This window comes from Equus asinus, chromosome 9, assembly GCF_041296235.1.
Source record: "Equus asinus isolate D_3611 breed Donkey chromosome 9, EquAss-T2T_v2, whole genome shotgun sequence".
Classification (NCBI taxonomy): domain Eukaryota; kingdom Metazoa; phylum Chordata; class Mammalia; order Perissodactyla; family Equidae; genus Equus; species Equus asinus.
Window position 1 is genome coordinate 29490892 of NC_091798.1, and position 18364 is coordinate 29509255.

General features: G+C 53.4%; 1 protein-coding gene across 18 annotated transcripts in view; it reads left to right on the plus strand.

Annotated features, from left to right (window-relative positions):
• TNIP1 (TNFAIP3 interacting protein 1) overlaps positions 1-18364 on the plus strand; it is a 50968-nt gene that overhangs the window by 27492 nt on the left and 5112 nt on the right. For 12 of the 18 annotated variants that reach the window (XM_014834399.3, XM_070518044.1, XM_014834402.3 and 9 more), the window contains 8 exons: positions 663-854; positions 4738-4832; positions 7436-7556; positions 11469-11558; positions 13406-13471; positions 13632-13763; positions 15891-16019; positions 17968-18099. In XM_014834399.3, the coding sequence (XP_014689885.1) occupies positions 663-854; positions 4738-4832; positions 7436-7556; positions 11469-11558; positions 13406-13471; positions 13632-13763; positions 15891-16019; positions 17968-18099 (957 nt within the window). Of the gene's footprint in view, positions 1-662; positions 855-4737; positions 4833-7435; positions 7557-11468; positions 11559-13405; positions 13472-13631; positions 13768-15890; positions 16020-17967; positions 18100-18364 lie in introns of all 18 variants that reach the window. The other 6 variants (XM_070518034.1, XM_070518039.1, XM_070518033.1 and 3 more) reach the window with 1 other exon arrangement.

Consider the following 18364-nt stretch of genomic DNA (forward strand, 5'->3'; position numbering starts at 1 on the left):
GGAGAGATTGAGTGATGGTCAAGAGTGGGCTGTCCTACGCACAGGATGCTTCCTTTCTCATGTACTCTACTAGGTTGCGATTCTTTGAACTCTTTAGAGCTATGATTCTTAGCCTGTTTGAGTCTTGGGTCCTCTGAGAAGCTGGTGAGTGCTTGGACCATTCCCTGGAAGACATGTGTACAGACATAAAAGTTGGACTGTTTTGGTTTCTGTGTGGCTCCCTGGTCAGGACTCCCTCAGCAGAAGAGGCAGTGCTGTGTATAGACTGGTACCCCTCTCCTGCGCGTGCTGCTTCCAAGTGTCAGTCCCCTCATAAGCGCCCTGTGAGGTGGAGGGCGGGAAGGGTGTGTGGACATTTCATAGATGAGCATTCTGAGGCCCAGTGGACAAGTGATTTACCCACAGGCACTCAGTGAGGCCCAGCATGTGGGAGGAGGGTGGCTCCGCTGCTGGTAAGCCAGCCTGCGGCCTGGGAGGCCCAGGTCCTGCCCTGTGAGTCAGCCACAGACAGGGAACCTGCGTAACTGGAGAATTTCCCTGGGCTGAGCTGGGATCACAGGGGGAAACTGAGTCACGAGGAATGGGGAAGCAGAGGGAGAATGGCTGGCCACGTCTACTCAGACCCTGGTGAAGAGTGATCCATGTCCCCTTCACCCCTCCAGGAGCTGGACCCCCTGCCCCACGAGGACACCAACCTGATGCTGCACTTGCAGCGCCTGGAAACCACCCTGAGCGTGTGCGCTGAGGAGCCGGACCACAGCCAGCTCTTCACCCACCTGGGCCGCATGGCCCTCGAGTTCAACCGGCTGGCCTCCAAGGTGCACAAGAATGAGCAGCGCACCTCCATCCTGCAGGTGAGGCCATCAGGCAGGGTGCCTGGGCTCAGCAGGGGTGCTTCCCCTCGGCTTCCTCCAGGTCGTCCCGGGAACGCTTGGGTACCAGGGGGCTTCTGAGGGTGATGCTGGGGGCCAACTTTGGGCTTCTTGCTTAGGGTAGTGGGCAGGGTAAAGAAGTTGTGGGAAGGGACGAGGAAGAGGAAGGAAATTGGGAAATGGTGGGTGGGCAGGTCGGCGGCAGCCCTGCCTTTGTTTTTGATGTACAGGCAGGAGAAGGGAGGGGGCAAGGACCAGCCCCCTGGGGTAGGACCATCATTATCCCCACTTCACAGATGGGGACACAGCCCTCAAGAGGTGATATTTTTTTTGTCTAAGGTCACCCATCTAGTAGATGGTGCAGTTAGGATTTGAACCTCAATCTGTCACATTCCAAAGTCCATGCTCTTAACTACCATCCCTCTCTGCCTCCACGATGGAGGGGGCTGCCTTTCATAACCCTCCCTGTGCCATGGAAATGAGGTCACGTTTCCTTCCTGGGCCAGACTAGGCCTTGGAGGCGTACGGTCCTGGGTTCTAGTTTGTTGTTAGTGCCGTCGAGGCGATTCCAACTCCAAGCCACCCTGTGTCAGCAGGGCGGATCCCTGCCCGGTCTTTTTGCGCCGTCCTCTCCCCTTCCAGCTCTAGATCAGACAGTGCTCTGCTGCTCTTGGTAGGGTTTGCAGTGGTGACTCTTTATTGCCGTGTGACCTTGGACAAGTCACTTATCCTCCCTGTCCCTCACTATCCCTGTCGGCTGGGAATGCCTCCCTCAGGGGCTTGCTGTGAGTATTAAATGGAACACCTAGTCCAGTCTAGAACACAGTAAGTGCTTGACACGTGGTCACTGTGAGGATTTTATCATCAGTCGTTCATACTGGTAAGGGGATGTTAGCCTTGAGGGTTTGGGGGTAGAGAAGGATTCACAGATGGTGAAACTGAGGCTCGGAGAGGACCTGCTCAGGACCTGAGCACCTGTCACCTTAGTGACGGAGCTATCACGAAGTCTCCTCCTCTGTCCCAGACCATCCTCTGCCAGTCACTGGTCTGTGGGCTCCCCCACATCGGCAGACATTCACGTGCCCCGTGGAAGGGGGATCCACCATGTGTGACCTTGGGAAGGGCCTGGGTCGACAAGAGCAGGAGGGACGCCCTGGCTGGAGACAAGGTGCGAGGAGAGAGATGGGGAGCAGAGGACTCCAGGGAGAGCTCAGGACCCCGATCCCACCTCGAGTGGCCGGGCAGGAGGAGTGATTGGGGCCACAGGGGAGGCCTGGAGGGACACGCGTCCTGGAGCGGGGCTTGAGGTGTCAGAGCCGAGCCCTGTGGGGTGAACCGGTGCATCGCTTGCCCGGGGTCACGTCGAGCATCAGCTTTCTGGCTTTGAAAAGGGCATCGATACCAGGCCTCGTAAAAGGGGTCCTGCCGACCTCTGTTGTTTTTACATCAGGCCCCTGTTTGTTTCCTTCTTAGCCATTGTCAGAGTTTGGAATGAGCGTGTTTTCTTAGGTGGTTTCTTTACGTTGTGTGTACTTTCCTTGCGCTCTCTGCTAGAATGTGAGCCTCACAAGGGGGGCATGTACATCTGTCATAGCCCAGTGCCTGGCACTTAGTAGGTGCTTAATGTGCATTTGGTGAATGAACAAATGAATGAGCAGGTGACCACACAGGTGAGCTATGTCAAGCCCTTTGAAGGCCTTAAGATGATGCCCTCTCTACTTTGGCTGCTTTGTGCCCAGGGCGTTTACCCAGGGACTCCGAGGAAACAGTGCTCTAGACTGGAAGGGTGAACAGCACGTGAGACCTTGTCCTGGCCTTCCCACAGTGACCAGGAGCAGGGTGTTCTGTCCTCTGGGAGGCCTCGCCCAGGGCCATGGCATCCTGGGTATTTACCCAGCCTGTGGGTGGAGGCAGATTAATCCGGTTCTTCTTTATGCATTCATTGATTTGTTTCTTGGTTCACTCAACAAACATTTTCAAATCCAGGTACGGCACAGGGCCTCTGCTGGGCGTTGGAACCAGTCAGAATAGTGTTCTGTTCTCTCAGCCTCGGATCCCTCGTGCCCGACCACCCTCCCGTTCTGGGCTGTCTCCTCCATTCAGCCTTCCCGTCTCTCTTATGTTAGTCAGAAAGGGCTAGATTTTGCTGTGGAAACAAACAACTCTGAAATCTCCCTCGATAACATAAAAGTCTTCCCTCTTATTCTGTGTGGCAGGGGCTTTTTTCTGCTCCATGCTTACTTAGAGGCCCAGACTGACGGAGGCCCCACCATCTCATGCCCTTTGGAATGTGAGGCAGCAATAGCCATAGACACAAGGAAAAAAGACCAGAGAATTGTGCATGGGCCAGCCCAGAGTGACCCTTGTCACTTCCATTCCTCTTTCATTGGCTAGAACTAGTCACACGGTCGCCTGGAAAATGGAAATGGAAGAAGCGGGTGAAATGTCTGGTGAATTCCAGTCTCCGCCGCCAGCCCAGCTCACAGGCCGCTGCCTCCCTTCTCTGCTCTTTTATCACGGGGGAGAGAGACACCAGTTTAAGGTCTGACAGGTGGAGTTTAATCCCAGCGGTGACTCTTAACAGCTGTGCAACCTCATGCAAATTATTTCACCTGCATGAGCCCACCTTTAAAATAGAGACGCATTACGTAGCTTTGGGGAAGCTGTGAGGCTCCAACGAGCAGGGAGGGGAGGAGCGCCCAGCCATGGACGAGGCACGTGTGGGTGCTCGCTACGTGTTTGTTAAAGACTGGGTCACTTAGGACTGACATGGCGCCTCAGCGTCACTAGTTAGCGCCTCCCTTCCCTCCCCATCAGTGAGGCCCTGTGTCTGGCCGTCCTCTCCATGCCCCCCACCTTGCAGCCCTTCCAGCATAAGTCCTCAAATGTTGTCGAGTGCCTGGCAGGTCACAAGGCGCTTACACCGTCATGGTCCTGTTTGTGCTCACAGCAGCCCTGGAAAGGAGGCAGGAAGGAATGGTTGCCCCCATTTTGTAGAGGAGGGAACTGAGTCTCGGGGTGAAGGAGGCCTGAGCCACTCCTGAGGAACTGGCCAAGGTCTCGACCCGGCGCCCTGTCTTCCGACTTGCCGTTCGACGGCACGGGAAGCCTCGCACACTCTCCAAATCGGCTGAGCTCGCAGGCCTCCTGGGACTCACTTTGTCACTTGTTCGTTCATTCGTTTGGCCACTTAGTCGTTCAGTTGTGGTTTCCTTCATGCAGTTAAGTGTGGACCTGTACTAGGTCCTGAGCTGGGGCTGGGGATCAGGCAGTGGACAAGAGACTGCGGGGGCACCGTGGGGGCGTCTCAGGCTAGTGGGGGGGGGGTTGGGGAGGGTTATTAAGAACAATGACCCAAACAGTTCTTTAGCTCTAATTGTCCTGAGTACCAAGAAGGGTGAGAGCAGGTGGCTGAGTGAGGATAAGGGAGGTGACCTAACACCTGAGATGTGGAAGTCAGGGAGGACTTCTCTGGGGAGGTGACATTTAGACTAAGACTTGAAGCAGGAGTAGAAGTCAGTCTGGGGAAGGCTGGGGGGCGAAGAGTGTTCTAGGCTGTGGGAACAGCAGTAAAGGAGGAGGAGGGATGGAGCTCTCTGCCTTGGAGGACCAGGAGACCCTGTGGCTGGTTGTTGGTCAGGCGTCCTCACCGCTGGCTCCTGAGGGAGAGCATGTGTAGAGGGCCTGGATGAGCCTCGCGGCTTGGCTCCCAGCCGTCCTGAGAGGGATTGGGTGAGGCCAGGCAAAGGGGGTAAGTGTTGGGACCTGGCTTGACTGCAGCCCCTCCCCTGTCCTCCAACATCAGCATGCGTTTGGGGTGCATCCCTTCCCTTCCCTTATCCCCGTCTACCTCTCTGCCCTGCAGACCCTGTGTGAGCAGCTTCGGAAGGAGAATGAGGCCCTGAAGGCCAAGCTGGACAAGGGCCTGGAGCAGCGGGATCAGGCTGCCGAGAGGCTGCGGTGAGTCCCGGCTCCTCAGGGAGGGCGTGAGGCCCCGGGGTGGGCAGGAGGAGGCCGTGCTGCGCGGCGCTGGTCTCTGGAGTGAGGGCTCCGAGGTCTGTGTCCAGAGCCCTGCTTTGGGTGATGGGTCTCTGGGTCCTTCTACCTGGGTCCCTTGGCATTTCCTCTTTGGCCCTTTTAATACCTGGGGAGCGTCTGTTCATAAAGTGCCTAGAGAGCTTCAGAAGGGTGTGTACAAATTGCACTCCTTCCTCGGGAGCTTGCCCGGTGGCCTGTTTACAGCGGCTCGCTGGCTGCTGGCGAGGACGCAGGACTTTGCTGCCCCCTGCTGGCCACCACCCGTCCTGCTCTGTTTTCCTGAGGCTGGTCGGATTCCTCATCTGGGCTAGTGGGGCTCGGATTTCGTGCAGGATCACTGAGGGTGGGGGAAGGCACTACAAGTTCACTCTCCCACTCCTCCTTCCCCTGCCGAGGTTCTGACTCAGCCGGTCTGAGGCGAGACCTGGGCGTCTGCGTTTTCCCACGGGCCCCTGTGGTTATGATGTAGGTGGGCCCAGGATCGCACTTGAGAACCCCTCAACTTGACTGTCAGAGCTGGAAGGGCCCTTTGAGAGCAGGCGGGCCAGACCCCTCATTGTGCAGAGGGAGACCGAGGCCTAACGAGAGGCAGGGACTTGCTTCAGGGCTCACGGTGAGAACCTGGGCCTCCTTGCTCCCCGTTCACTGGAGTGGCTCTAATTCCTGCCTGCACTGTGGTCTGAGATCATTTGGGTGAATCATCTGCTGGGTGCTAGCTGGGCTCAGGTACATGCAGGAGAGCTCTGTGTTATAGCCAGGACTTGCCACTCCCTTTCTCCCCTTCCTGTTGCTTATTTTAGAATCGACAGAAAGAGAAAGAATATAAATTTCTTTTTTTTTTAATGACATTTATTTATTTATTTATTTATTTGAGGAAGATCAGCTCTGAGCTAACTACTGCCAATCCTCCTCTTTTTGCTGAGGAAGACTGGCCCTGAGCTAACATCCGTGCCCATCTTCCTCTACTTTATATGTGGGATGCCCACCACAGCATGGCTTGCCAAGTCGTGCCATGTCCACACCCAGGATCTGAACTGGCGAACCCCGGGCCGCCAAGAAGCAGAACGTGCAAACTTAACCACTGTGCCACCGGGCTGGCCCCCTATAAATTTCTTAAGTATGGCCACGATAATGTGTAACTAGTGGGTCACAGGGCCATTTTGAATCAGCATATACTTATTTACTTTTGGATGGCCAAAAGTTTTGAGGTTTTTATAGTCATAATGACTCCATCCATGAATCCCAAAATCCAGGTTGGAGGACAGACTCATGATTAGAAGGCAATAGCACAAGTCCCCGCTGTGTGACCTTGGGAAAGCCACTTACCTTCTCTGTTTTTCTATTATTATGTGGAAACCAAGCCTTCAAATAGGACTTAAAGAAATATTTTCCAGGGGCCGGCCACGTGGCTGAGTGATTAAGTTCATGCAGTCCGCTTCGGCGGCCCAGGGTTTCACCAGTTCGGACCCTGGGCATGGACACGGCACCGCTCATCAGGCCATGCTGAGGCGGCGTCCCACATGCCACAACTAGAAGGACCCACAACTAAAAATATGCAACTATGTACCAGGGGGCTTTGGGGAAAAAAAGGAACAATAAAATCTTTAAAAAAAAAAAGAAATATTTTCCATATTCCAGTCGTACCTTAATCCACATCGCCACCTTTATTATGTCCAGTATCACCTACCTTATTATTTACTTAAGAGTTTAGTTTGAATCGTGTTTTTACTTAAAATTATTATACTGGGGTTCACCGGTTTGGATCCTGGGTACAGACCTACGCACCGCTTGTTAAGCCATGCTGTGGCAGGCGTCCCACACATAAAGTAGATGAAGACGGGCATGGATGTTAGCTCAGGGCCAGTCTTCCTCAGCAAAAAAGAGGAGGATTGGCAGCAGATGTTAGCTCAGGGCTAATCATCCTCAAAAAAAAAATTATTGTAAAGAAAACTTTCACTGGAGTAAATGGAAAACAGCATTGCTGTAATAAATAGATGACAACTCCAACAATAAATACAATGGAGATGGAAGGGTGCTCACAAATTCTGGCCAAGTGCCTTTGCCCACTGAAGGCTCTGGGCCTGAAGGCTGCTCTTTCTCTGTTAACGAGGGAGACTAGTAGGTATTAGAAAGGTGCTCAAGACCTCCTGGCACCAAACTGAGGCTTTCCCCATGCTCTATGCTGGAAGTTTGAAGAGATCTGGAGAGGGTGTAACTTTCTCAGCAGTGTGACCGAGGGTCATTCAGTGCAGTGTGGATACATCCTGAAGATCACTTGTATACAGACATCCACAGTTGGGGAAACCCCTCTAGGGTTCTAGAGTCTCTGTCCTAGAACTCCTGGGAAGCCCACAGATTGCCAGCGAAGTGGCTTACAGATGCCCTTTTTGGTTCTACCCGAGAGCAGGTTTCAGGGTCCTTATTCCCCAGGACTCAGCTGCAACTCAGATGAATAGTAGGTCAGAGGCCCCCAGCCTCCTTGACCCAGGGCCAGCAACGTGACCTCTCTCCTTGCCCCCAACCAGGGAGGAAAACATGGAGCTCAAGAAGTTGTTGATGAGCAGCGGCAAAGAGGGCGCCTCTGGGCGGCCAGGCTCGCCAAAGATGGAAGGCGCGATCAAGAAGGGGGTGGCCGGACAGCAGCAGGTATGTGGTCAGAAACTCCTTCCACAGCCTCCTCGATCGCTGGTGCCCAGCCTCTGCTGCCACCTTCAGTGACGATGAGCTCAGTACCTCCTGCTGCAGCTAGTTCCACGGTTAGAAGGTTCTAGTTGTTAGATGGCTTTTCCTCAGCTTGTCCTGACATCCGCCTCCCTGCAGCTTCCACTCCTCAGCCTTTATTCTGCCTTCAGCCACATGGAGCATGGCGTTTCCTGGGACACACGTTCAGGCTGCTGGCCGTGACCGTGGCTCCGTGGCCCCCACACGCCCCTTCTCCAGGCTGAATAGCTGCAGTCCCTTTGGTCGTTGCTGCTAGAAGGTGGCGTCCAGTCCTTTGCTCAGTGTGGGCACATTCCCTAAACCCATTGATCAAGGTCTCTCTTACAGGGTGGCTCCCAAAAGGCAGTTTAACATCTCAGATCTTACTGGCAGAATTAGGTTGCTAGGTGAGAAAGGCCCTCAGCGACTCTGCTAAGTTCCTGGGACTGCATCCTGGAGCTTCCGACATGGAGAGAGGAGGGCACCAGCCAACCTTGGCACAGCCTGGGGATGCCACGGAGCTGGCCCACTTGCCCCCTTCCCAACGCTGCTCCCAGCCATGACTCACATCCAGTTCCCAAGCAGGAGCTGACTCGCCTCCCTTGCCTGGCCTGTGCCTTCCCCTTTGCTGCAGAGCTGAGCCCCAACTTTTTAACTGACACATTTTCCCCTTTAATGGGGTTTAATGGCTGCGCAGCAGGACTTCACATCTTCAACAAACCCCACACCTATGTAATAGTAGTAATTATGCTAATTACTTAATTTCTTATTGCTATGTGGCAATGTAGAGTTGACCCAGGACTTGCAAATCCATTACCTCATTTGGATCTCCTCTCTCTGCATGTAAGGTGGGCAGGGCTGGAACTGCTACCTTGTGACACATCTATGGCAGGAGGCTCGGAGAGGTCATGTGACATCACGTAATCAAGACTCCTGCATCACTTGCCATCAGGCAGACATGGGGTAGGGCAGAGACACATGCAGATAAATGGCCTCGGAATCGCTGCCCGGGAAGCCCCTCCAGCCTGCCTTGTCTGCCTTCTGGTGGGAGTGACTCGTGGGCGCCCCTCAGCTCCCCTGGGGCTTGGAGTGCTAGGGGCAGGCTTCTTCACATTTCCCAACCCTTTAGTATCAACTCATCGCACTTGGCTCCCGGAAAGGCCAGATGCTCTTCCCGCCCCACCAGGCAGGAAGGTCCCAGAGGAGGTGGGCCGTGCGGGCAGTGGGGAACCTGTGCCCTGGAGTCCCCTGTGGGTTGAATGCCAGCTCCAGCTCTTTGTGAGTGCGGCCACCTTGGACAAGTTACGTAAACTCTCCGGCCTCAGTTTCCTCCTCTGTAAAACGGAGATGATGATACCTGCCCTAAAGGGGGATTGGAGGATTCAGTACGTGGTGCATGTAAAGCACGCTTAGCACCTGGCACGTGGTGAACAGTGAATGTTACCAGTTGCTCTTAATGGCAGATTTGGCGCCAGCAGCCCCGCCGGCTGACTCCTCTCCTTTGTGGAGGTTGAGTGCTCCCCCATAAGCCAGTCATCCCCTCTTTCTCCTTCCCCAGTAATGCTAAGCACAGCTTCCCTGCAGGAGGCAGCAGGCTTCTCAGCGCAGGCCCATCTCTCGCCTGTCTTAAAGGAGGCGATGGTCTGTGGGGGGCTCCCCCAGCCGCTCCCCTCACTCCCTGGGTCTGTGGTGTGCTTACAGACCTCAGCCTGTAGGGGGCGCTTGAGCCTCACAAGCTCTGTCCCCAGGCCCCACCCCAAGCCACAGGGGAGTGTGGACTGGAAGGAAGGAATAGAAAATGTGGACAGCGACCCCAGGACAAGTGCTGACAGTCCCCCAGGGTATCAGAGGTCAGGGCCTTCAGAGACCACCCTGTTTGATCTTCTTGTCCCAAGGCCCAGAGAGGGTGTGGGTCTCGACCTACATCATGCAGGGCCTTGGAGGTGGAGCTGGGGCTCAACTTCTGGGCTCCTAGCCTTGTTCTGCTGTTTCAAAGCAGCCCTTCCTATTTTTTAAAGAAAAAACTTAGAACTTTTTGTTTTGAGATAACTTTAGACTTACGAAAGAGTTGCCAGAACAGTCCAGCGAGTTCCCATATCCCTACCCCCTTATCATCTTACCTGATCAGTGATCAAAATCTGGGAGTGAACGCCAGCACAACACCCTGCCTGCAGCTGCAGGCTTCGTTCAGCTCTCACCAGGCTTCCACTCATGTCCTTTTCCTGCCCCAGGATCCAGTCCTGGCGCCCACACCGCATTCAGTGGTCACGTTGCTCTAGTCTCCTCCTGTCTGTGACAGTCCCCAGGCATTCCTTGCCTTTCAGGAGCTTGACACTCTTGAGTTATCCTGGCCGGGTACTTTGTAGAATGTCCCTCTGTTTGGGTTTATCTGGTGTTTTCTCATGATTCGACTGAGGTTCTGGATTCGGGCAGGACGACCACAGGAGTGACAGCGCGCCCTCGCAGTGCGTCCTGTCGGGGGCGCGTGAGGTCAGCGTGTCTTATTACTGTCAGCCTCCGTCACTCGGTTAAGGGGATGTCTGTCAGATTTCTCCACCACAAGTGACTAATTTTCCCTTTGTAATTAATAAATATTTACTTTTGAGGAGGAAGTTTGAGACTGTGTGAAAATCCTGTTTCTTCTTAAACTTCGGCTCTCTCATTTTAGCATCCGTTGGTGGACTGCACCTGTTGCAATTATGATTACCATAGCATTCTAGTGCGATTTTGTATTTCCCTCGTTCTTTCTTCATTCGCTACCTAGAATTCTTCTGTGAGGGAGAGTCGTCCCTTCTCCCCCATTTATTTGTTATTTAACTATTCCTTTCTACCAGTGTGGACTCAAGGATATTTATTTTATTCTTTGGGTTATAATCCGTATTATCGTGATTTATTTTCTTGTTCAAATTGTTCCACCTTTGGCCGTAAGAAGCTCTTTCAAGCTGTCTCCTGTGCCCATTTGACATGCCCTTCTTCTTAGTATCGTTATTGAGTACTTCTTTACTTTCAGGCACCATAAGATGCTCCGAACTTGCCTTCTGTTTTCCCTGCTCCAGCCCTGGAATTAACCACTTCTCCAGGGAGCCCTGTTTCTTTTTGTTGGAGAATGGCATTTAGAAACCAAGATTTGGGCACAAGGTGTGCTCCTTGCTCCTGGAGTGTCACTGCTTTGGGCCCTCTCAGGGGACAGAGCTAGGAAGTTCATGTATGGGTACCCATCACACATAGACAGACATCTTTATTTTTGTATCTTTCTAAAAACTTTTTTTTTTGGTGAGGAAGATTGGCCCTGAGCTAACATCTGTGCCAATCTTCCTCTATTTTGTATGTGGGATGCCACCACAGCATAGCTTTATGAGCAGTGTTAAGTCCATGCCCAGCATCCAAACCTGTGAACCCTGGGCCACTGAAGCGGATCATGCAAACTTAACCACTACGCCATCAGACCGGCCCCTAAAAACATTTTTAAAATAAACATTTTATGAGATGTTAAAAAACATATAACTCTTGCCTTCCAGGTCACAGGATTTGGAGCTGATTTGTTTGGGGGGAGGGGAGGGTAGTGGGCAGTGCCTTGGAGACACAGCCTGAGCAGGGAAAGAAGTGGCCGTGGGGAGGGGAGGAGGGGGGCAGGGTCTGGCAGCCACTGTGGGTCAGGGAGGGGGAGTAATGATTTTGATAGACTTCCTGAAGGGGGCTTAGTTATGGCTGGGTGTGTGGCAGTGTCCTGGTGGGTGGAAGGATAGAGAGGTGGGAGACAAGGGCTAGGCCTTAGGGGTGAGGGGCCTTGGAGGAGCGCAAAGTGGGTGAGAGAATTATTTGAGGCTTTGCTGAAGGCCCCTTTGTGTTTCTCCCCAGGCTAGTGTGACAGCAAGTAAGACCCCAGAGATGGGGACCTTGGGTGCAGCTGAGAAAAAGGTGAAGATGCTGGAGCAGCAGCGCACTGAGGTAGGTGGCGGGAGGGGGAGGCGGTGGTCTGGGAAGACCCCTCTGCCCTCCTGGGACCGGCAAGATAAAGGCCCTCCCTGGCTGCCTGGCTGGTCCCAGCCACTGTGGAGAGTTGCCATGGTGACCTCCGAGCCATCTGCCCATGGGGAAGACCTGCTGCCTTGTCCCAGGCTCTTGTTTCTTGATCAGTCCCCCTGCCCCCAGGGGTCACTCTAAGGAGGCGGCGTTTGGGGCACGGCTTGGAGTTGTTGGCAGGAAGGTCCTTTAGGAAGGCTCCGTGGGAAGTCCTGCATGGTGGATAAAGTAGGCAAGTTTCAGCATCAGGAATGGGGGCTTGGCATTCATCTGTCACCACACAGCTGGTTCAGGGAGGGACTGTCAGAGAACGAGAGGATCCGAGCCTTCTTGCAGCACTGCTTCTAACCGGCTGGAAGTCGTCAGAAGTTGAGGCTGTTCCTTGTGCCTCGTGCATGTTCCTCCTCCGTCTCCCACCCCCAGGCCTGTATTCCCAGACGGGAGGTGGAAGCCCAGTTCCCGTCTGCTCTCTCAGCCCCTCCTCTCCACCGGCTCAGGTCCTTCTCCAGGTCCCTGGGCCTTCCTATAGGCCTGGTCCCCCGGCACAGTGGGAAGTCAGACCTCCTTTAGTTTTTTGTCTACGTGCATATTCATTGTAGTTTTCTTTTTGTTTTGCTGTAGGTGTTTTTTCTGATTACAAAAGTAATGTAATGCTCATGATAGAAAGATCGAGAATGTCACCTCCTAGAGATGACCACAGTTACTAGCAGTTCATTGCATATTCCTCAGTTTCTTCTGTGTACTTACTAATGTATAATCTGTTTTTAAAAATAAGCAGAAAAAATGATATGTACTGCATTGCAGATGACCACTCTTCTTTCTTTAAAATTAACCATATCTTTGAGGATAGTTGTTTATATGTTAAACATGTACTATAGTCTTTGAATTCTGAGCACTCTTTATCATATGTTAATGTTTCTGAAATTAGGATACCCTTTCCCATGGTTTTATGTATTTAATGATGTAGGATTGTTTTTCCTCCTGGAGGAATTGTTACAATAAGAGTATGGCAGATAGTTAGTGTCGTCTTAGAAACAAGGCCATGTATTAGATGCTTGATTTTCTTAACAGCTGCACAGTGCTCCATTTTCTGTTTGTCCCACAATGCCTTTAATCAAGCTTCTATGCTTAGGTTCTCCTCCAGACTTTTTTTGTAATACAGACATTGCCAAGATGGTCAGCCTTGTACATATATATTTGCACAATTGTGCAAGCACTTCTTTTGGTTACATTTTCAGAGTGGAATTATTGGGTTGAAGAAAATGTGAACTTGAAGTTTTATTATTTATTTTTTTTGCTGAGGAAGATTAGCCCTGAGCTAACATCTGTGCCAGTCTTCCTCCACTTTATATGTGGGTTGTTGCCACAGCATGGCTGACGAGTGGCATAGGTCTGCGCCCAGGATCAGAACCCACGAACCTGGGCTGCTAAAGTGGAATGTGCCGAACTTGCCCACTGTGCCACAGGGCCGGTCCCTGAAGTTTTAATCCATAGTCCCAAATTGCCCTCTGAAGAAGTGTGTGTTCCATAATTGTGTACTGTTTCTGTGTCTTGGTATTAGTCTCACTTTCCTGGCAGGGATACAATGTGGCGGTTGGTAAAGGTGAATTGCTTTGAGGAACGTTGTGTCTTTGAGAAGCGAAGGATTGAGACAGCGTCTGCAGCCACCGTTGGCACACATTGCACGCACCTTGGGAAGCTGGTCCATGTGGAGTTGACTCTCCTCGTGGCTTCTCTGCTTATCTCCTGCTAACCCCCGTCTCGCCCCACAGCTGCTGGAAGTGAACAAGCAATGGGACCAGCATTTCCGGTCCATGAAGCAGCAGTACGAGCAGAAGGTAACGTGGGGGTTCTGGAAACTCAAGCCTGAACCGTGGCTCTCGGCTGCGCTCTGGGGACATCCGCAGGCTCCTGCTTGCTGTTTCCTCCCCAGCAGCTTCGCACCGTGGACGTTTGCTCCTGCTCTCACACACTCCTTCTCCCTGCCTCTGAACCCAGATCACTGAGCTGCGCCAGAAGCTGGCGGACCTGCAGAAGCAGGTGACTGACCTGGAGGCCGAGCGGGAGCAGAAGCAGCGCGACTTTGACCGCAAGCTCCTCCTGGCCAAGTCCAAGATTGAAATGGAGGAGGCAAGTGTGGCTGCTGGTCCCTGAGGTTCAGCGCGGGAGGCCTGCCCTGCCCTCCGCATTAGTGGGGAGCCCAGTGGAGTGAACAAGCTGGGGATGGGAGTCGGACTCCCATGCTAGAGGGCTGTGTGGCTGTAGGCAAAAGCACTTTCCTTCCCTGTGCCTCAGTTTCCCATCTGAAAATTGAGGAGATTGGATTGCCTGTTGCTTTTCCTTTTTTCTTGTTTTCCTAGAGAAGAGCTTTTGGTTGAGTTAAAATCTTATGGACCAGGGGACTGTGCAGAGAAGCACAGAATACAGGAGAGATGCAGGCAGGCCTGCTGGATTACCCTCATGAGGGCGGTGCTGCTGGATGTTTGCAGTAGTGACGGCCGTTTGTGCAGGAGGGGCTAACATATCAGACAAAGCTTCCTGCATTCATTTGTCTAGTCCTGGTTCAGCAGATCGTGCACTCGGTGCTGTGCTGGGCAGGGAGTCAGTGGTCAACAGTCCAGCCCACCCTTGAGGGGGAAGAAACACTAAACAACTAATTACAGCTGCAAACAAGCAGAAGTATATGTAGAGGTACCATGCAGGAGGTGACGGGGACCAGGGAGAGGGCATAAGGGGGACCCGGTTCAGCCTGGGGGCTCCAGGAATAGGTCCCCCGAAGAAGGAGCCTCTGATTTGTCATGCGTATGACTGATAGCAGCCAAGGCAGGTGTCATGTTGCAGCTTAAAGAGGAAAGGTCATCTGGCCCCAGACTCTCAGGAGGTTTTATTTATGTTGACATGTCTTCTGCTTTGTGGGAACTGGACACGGGCTGCCTTTGCCAAACTTAGAAATGGACGTTTTCACCGTGGGTTGAAATTTCATGAACATTTCAGAGTCCCCTCCTGTTGGCATGTGCCACCCGGGAGCCTTAACTCAGTGGCCAGCCTGCTCGGTGGCCACTCCTCACCCTGAAGATGTGTGCTGGGAAGGACACTGCCTGTCTTTTCTCTCGTGTGCAGTCACACCCTGTGACTCGCAGCCGGACCCCGGCTCTTTGGTCCCTTCCCCTGGCTCCTACCAGTAGGCGAGACAAGTCCCTGGAATCTGACAGCTCCTCCCTCTCAGCTGGGGCAGAGGTGGGACGTGTCAAGACAGAGCATGGCCCTGCAGACGAGGACACAGGACATGTGGCGGTAGAGGCCATCTGGAGCCTCTCAAGTGGGGAGTCCAGAACAACTCCCACAAGTCCTGACCAAGGCTGTCCTCAGCAGTCTGACTGCCGTCCCCTGTTTTAAACACTTCCTTGGACTTGCAGGGGGAGAGAGAGAGAGCACTGGAATTAGGAGACCTGGGTTCTAGCCCCAGGTCACTGTGTGGCCTTGGGGAAGTCACCTCCCCTCTCTGAACATTCCTTTCTGGTTGTCTAAAGGGGCTAGGACTTGGTGCTCTCTAAAGGGCATTCCAGCTGAGGCCCTTGCACTGAAGAAGCCCTGATTGTTCCATAGTGGTGTGGGAGCAGTGCTTCCACCTTGAAGCTCTCCCTGGTTTCTTCTTAGCTGTAGTGTTCTTTCTTTTAACCTCACAGAACTTTGTTTCTCTGAGGAGGGACACTTTCTCCTTATGCAGTGTTTGTTTCTTTGAGTGCCTTCCCTCCTCTAGGCTCAGAGACTGTAAGAGCTGACAGGTTCTTTAGAGATTCTCCATGGTTTGTCACTTCCTGTAGGTCACAGAAGCCCCCTGTGTGAATCTGGTAGAAACTCTCGGCTTTTCTCTCTCGAAAATTGCACAGACAAAATTTTGCATTCATTTTTGGGGCTCACAGACCCAAAGTCCATCCATGACTCCTGTTGAGACCCCATGACCTATGGCAGATAGGTAAACTTAGACCAGAGATGGCTGTGACAGTGCCTGAGGTCTCAGCTCCCTGGTGGAGGAGGCGGTGTGAGGACCAGGGCCTTTCACTCCACCAGCCGCCTCTTGGAGGACAGGACGGTCTGGGCGTTACTGCTCTCAGCCACCGTGCCTTGCGAGTGAGCATTGTGGGGACTGCTGAGAGTGGCAGCGAAAGGAGGCATGGCTGGGGGTGGGGGCAGGTAGTGCGGGGAGTCTGAGCCTCCTGGAGAGGCTCCTGCTCACCAACCCTGTGTTCCCTGCAGACAGACAAGGAGCAGCTGACAGCAGAGGCCAAGGAGCTGCGCCAGAAGGTCAAGTACCTGCAGGATCAGCTGAGCCCGCTCACCCGGCAGCGGGAGTACCAGGAAAAGGAGATCCAGCGTCTCAACAAGGTGGGGGCCTTGGCCCCAGTCCAGTGGGCGGGCAGGGCTTCCCTGAGCCCAGCCACAATGCCCATCCCATCTCCAGGGTCCCCCACCCTCAGCTCAAGATGGGCAACCCCTGGGTCAGGGTGCGGGCACTGAGGGCCTCTGTGTGGCCTTGTGCTTCGCCGCCTCTGCCTTTCCCTCCCCACATGCTGAGCCGCCAGCCCTGGGACATGCTGTTTCCTCTCACCGTCCAGGTTTAGCTTTAACACCACTTCCCCAGCGAGCCTTCCCTGGGTCTCCTTCAGGTCACCCTTTTCTATGTGCCCAAAGCACCAGCATCTTCTTTCGTACCCTTCCCGCATTTTCTCGGGATGACTTATTTAACCTTCTGTCTTCCCGTCCGGTGGGGGGAGGTGCACGTCTTCCCCGGGGCACGTACCGCCAGCACCTGGCCCCACGCCTGGCGCCTGGCACCCAGCACGTGTTCAGGAAATACTCACTGGAGGCAGTGGATGAGCACAGGCTGAAGGGTTCCTGCCCTTGAGAAATGGGACCCAGGGAGATGGGCGCCCGGAGTGGAGGCTGGGTAGAGCAGTGCTCTGAGCCACGGCCAGTGGCAGTGGGCCAGGCCAGGGCTGGGGCCTGGTTCTAGTCCCCACTTAGCCATTGTAACCTCTCTGGGCCTCAGTTTTGCTATCTGAACCCTGGTTGGAATCATTCTAGCCCTGCCCACCTTCCAGGGCAGGGGTTAAGGGAGCCAGCTGACAGGAGGGAGCTTGAAAGGCAGCATTTCCCGGAGGCCTGGAGGAGCTGTCGTCTGTGACTCAGTCTTTCCCCCGTCCTGTCTGTCTGCCTTGCCTTCCGCCTCCTCACTCTGCTTCTGCGGCTCTGTCCTGGGTTTGCATTCACTGGCCCAGTGTTTGGTTTTGGTGTTTGATAAACATTGATTATACCAAGGCTGGGGCCCCTGGGACCTGTTCTCAGAGAAAAGAATGATCTGTCCTGAGCTGGGGGAGTCAAGGAGACCAAGCAGAGGCCCAGGACCAAGTTGAGAAGCATTTCCTCTGTCTCCCCACTGTCCGAGGAGACACTGTGGGCAGTGCTGACGCATGGCGGGCAGAGGCCCTGCCGTCCAGCGGGCTGGAGTCCAGGCGGTGATGCAGGTGGCCAGTCCTGAGAGGTGTTCCAAAGTTCCTGAGTAACAGGTTCACAGGGTGGAGAGAGAAAGCCAGTTATTGGAACCCTTTTAAGACGATGTGAGGACACTTTACACAGAGGGAAGGATTTTGTGAGCCGGTAGAATGGGAGGGAGTTTTTCTTTTTTTTTTTCAAAGTGTTGTTTGGTGATGTTTCAGCCCACTTTCAGGGTTAGAAAGGTAAAATATTAAATCAGTTGAAATTAAAATCTAGTCTACAGAAGAGTTGAGGCTGGAAGGGTTGGCTCGTGGGAACGGGCTGCTCAAACCAAAGAGTCCCACGGAAGCTGCAGAACCTCAGGGCAGGGCAGCTGTCGGGGACACTGAAGCTTCCCCCAGAGGACTTAATATTCTTTCTGGGTCTGGTGCTAAGAATTGAGGCACACCTGCTCAAGGAAGGGGAGGTTCTCCCTTCTACGTGCGGACTCTAGTTTAGGCTGCTGGTTAAGAGTGCATGCTAAGTCTGAAGCCCTGGTTTGCCGGTTACTAGCTGTGTGACTTTGGACAAATCACTTCAGGTCTCTGAACCTCAATTTTCACATCTGTAAAATGGGGGTGATGATCATAGTCTTTTCTTCATGGGACTGGGGAGAGGATTTGGTGAAATGATGTGTGTCGAGTGTTAATAAACAGGGTTGCATTTATTAAATAGTACTGGGTGGTGGTTATTATTATCATTATTATCAGGAGGGGGGTCACTGAGCATGACCCCTTCAATGGGGCCTGACTTCACGGGCATCTGCTGATGGGCCCGCCTCCTCTCTTCCTATTCCCAGGCCCTGGAGGAAGCACTGAGCATCCAGGCCTCCCCATCATCTCCATCGGCTGCATTTGGGAGCCCGGAAGGAGCTGCAGCCCTCCTGAGGAAACAGGAGCTGGTCACGCAGAACGAATTGCTGAAACAGCAGGTGAGGCTGGGGCAGGAGGCCAGAGCGGAGGTGCTCGGTGGGAGCTGTAGTTAGTACTCCATGCTCTGGCCATTGGCCAGGACCCCTGTCTGGTTATGGGTCTATCCTTTCCAGCAGTGTATCCCTAACTAGGTCATTCCTCTACCACCTTTATGATTTAGCCATCTCTATGCCCCAACTGGGCTATCATGTACCAGTATTTTAAAAATACATTTTAAGAGGAAGATAGGCACAGCTGTTAGCTCAGGGCCAGTCTTCCTCAGCA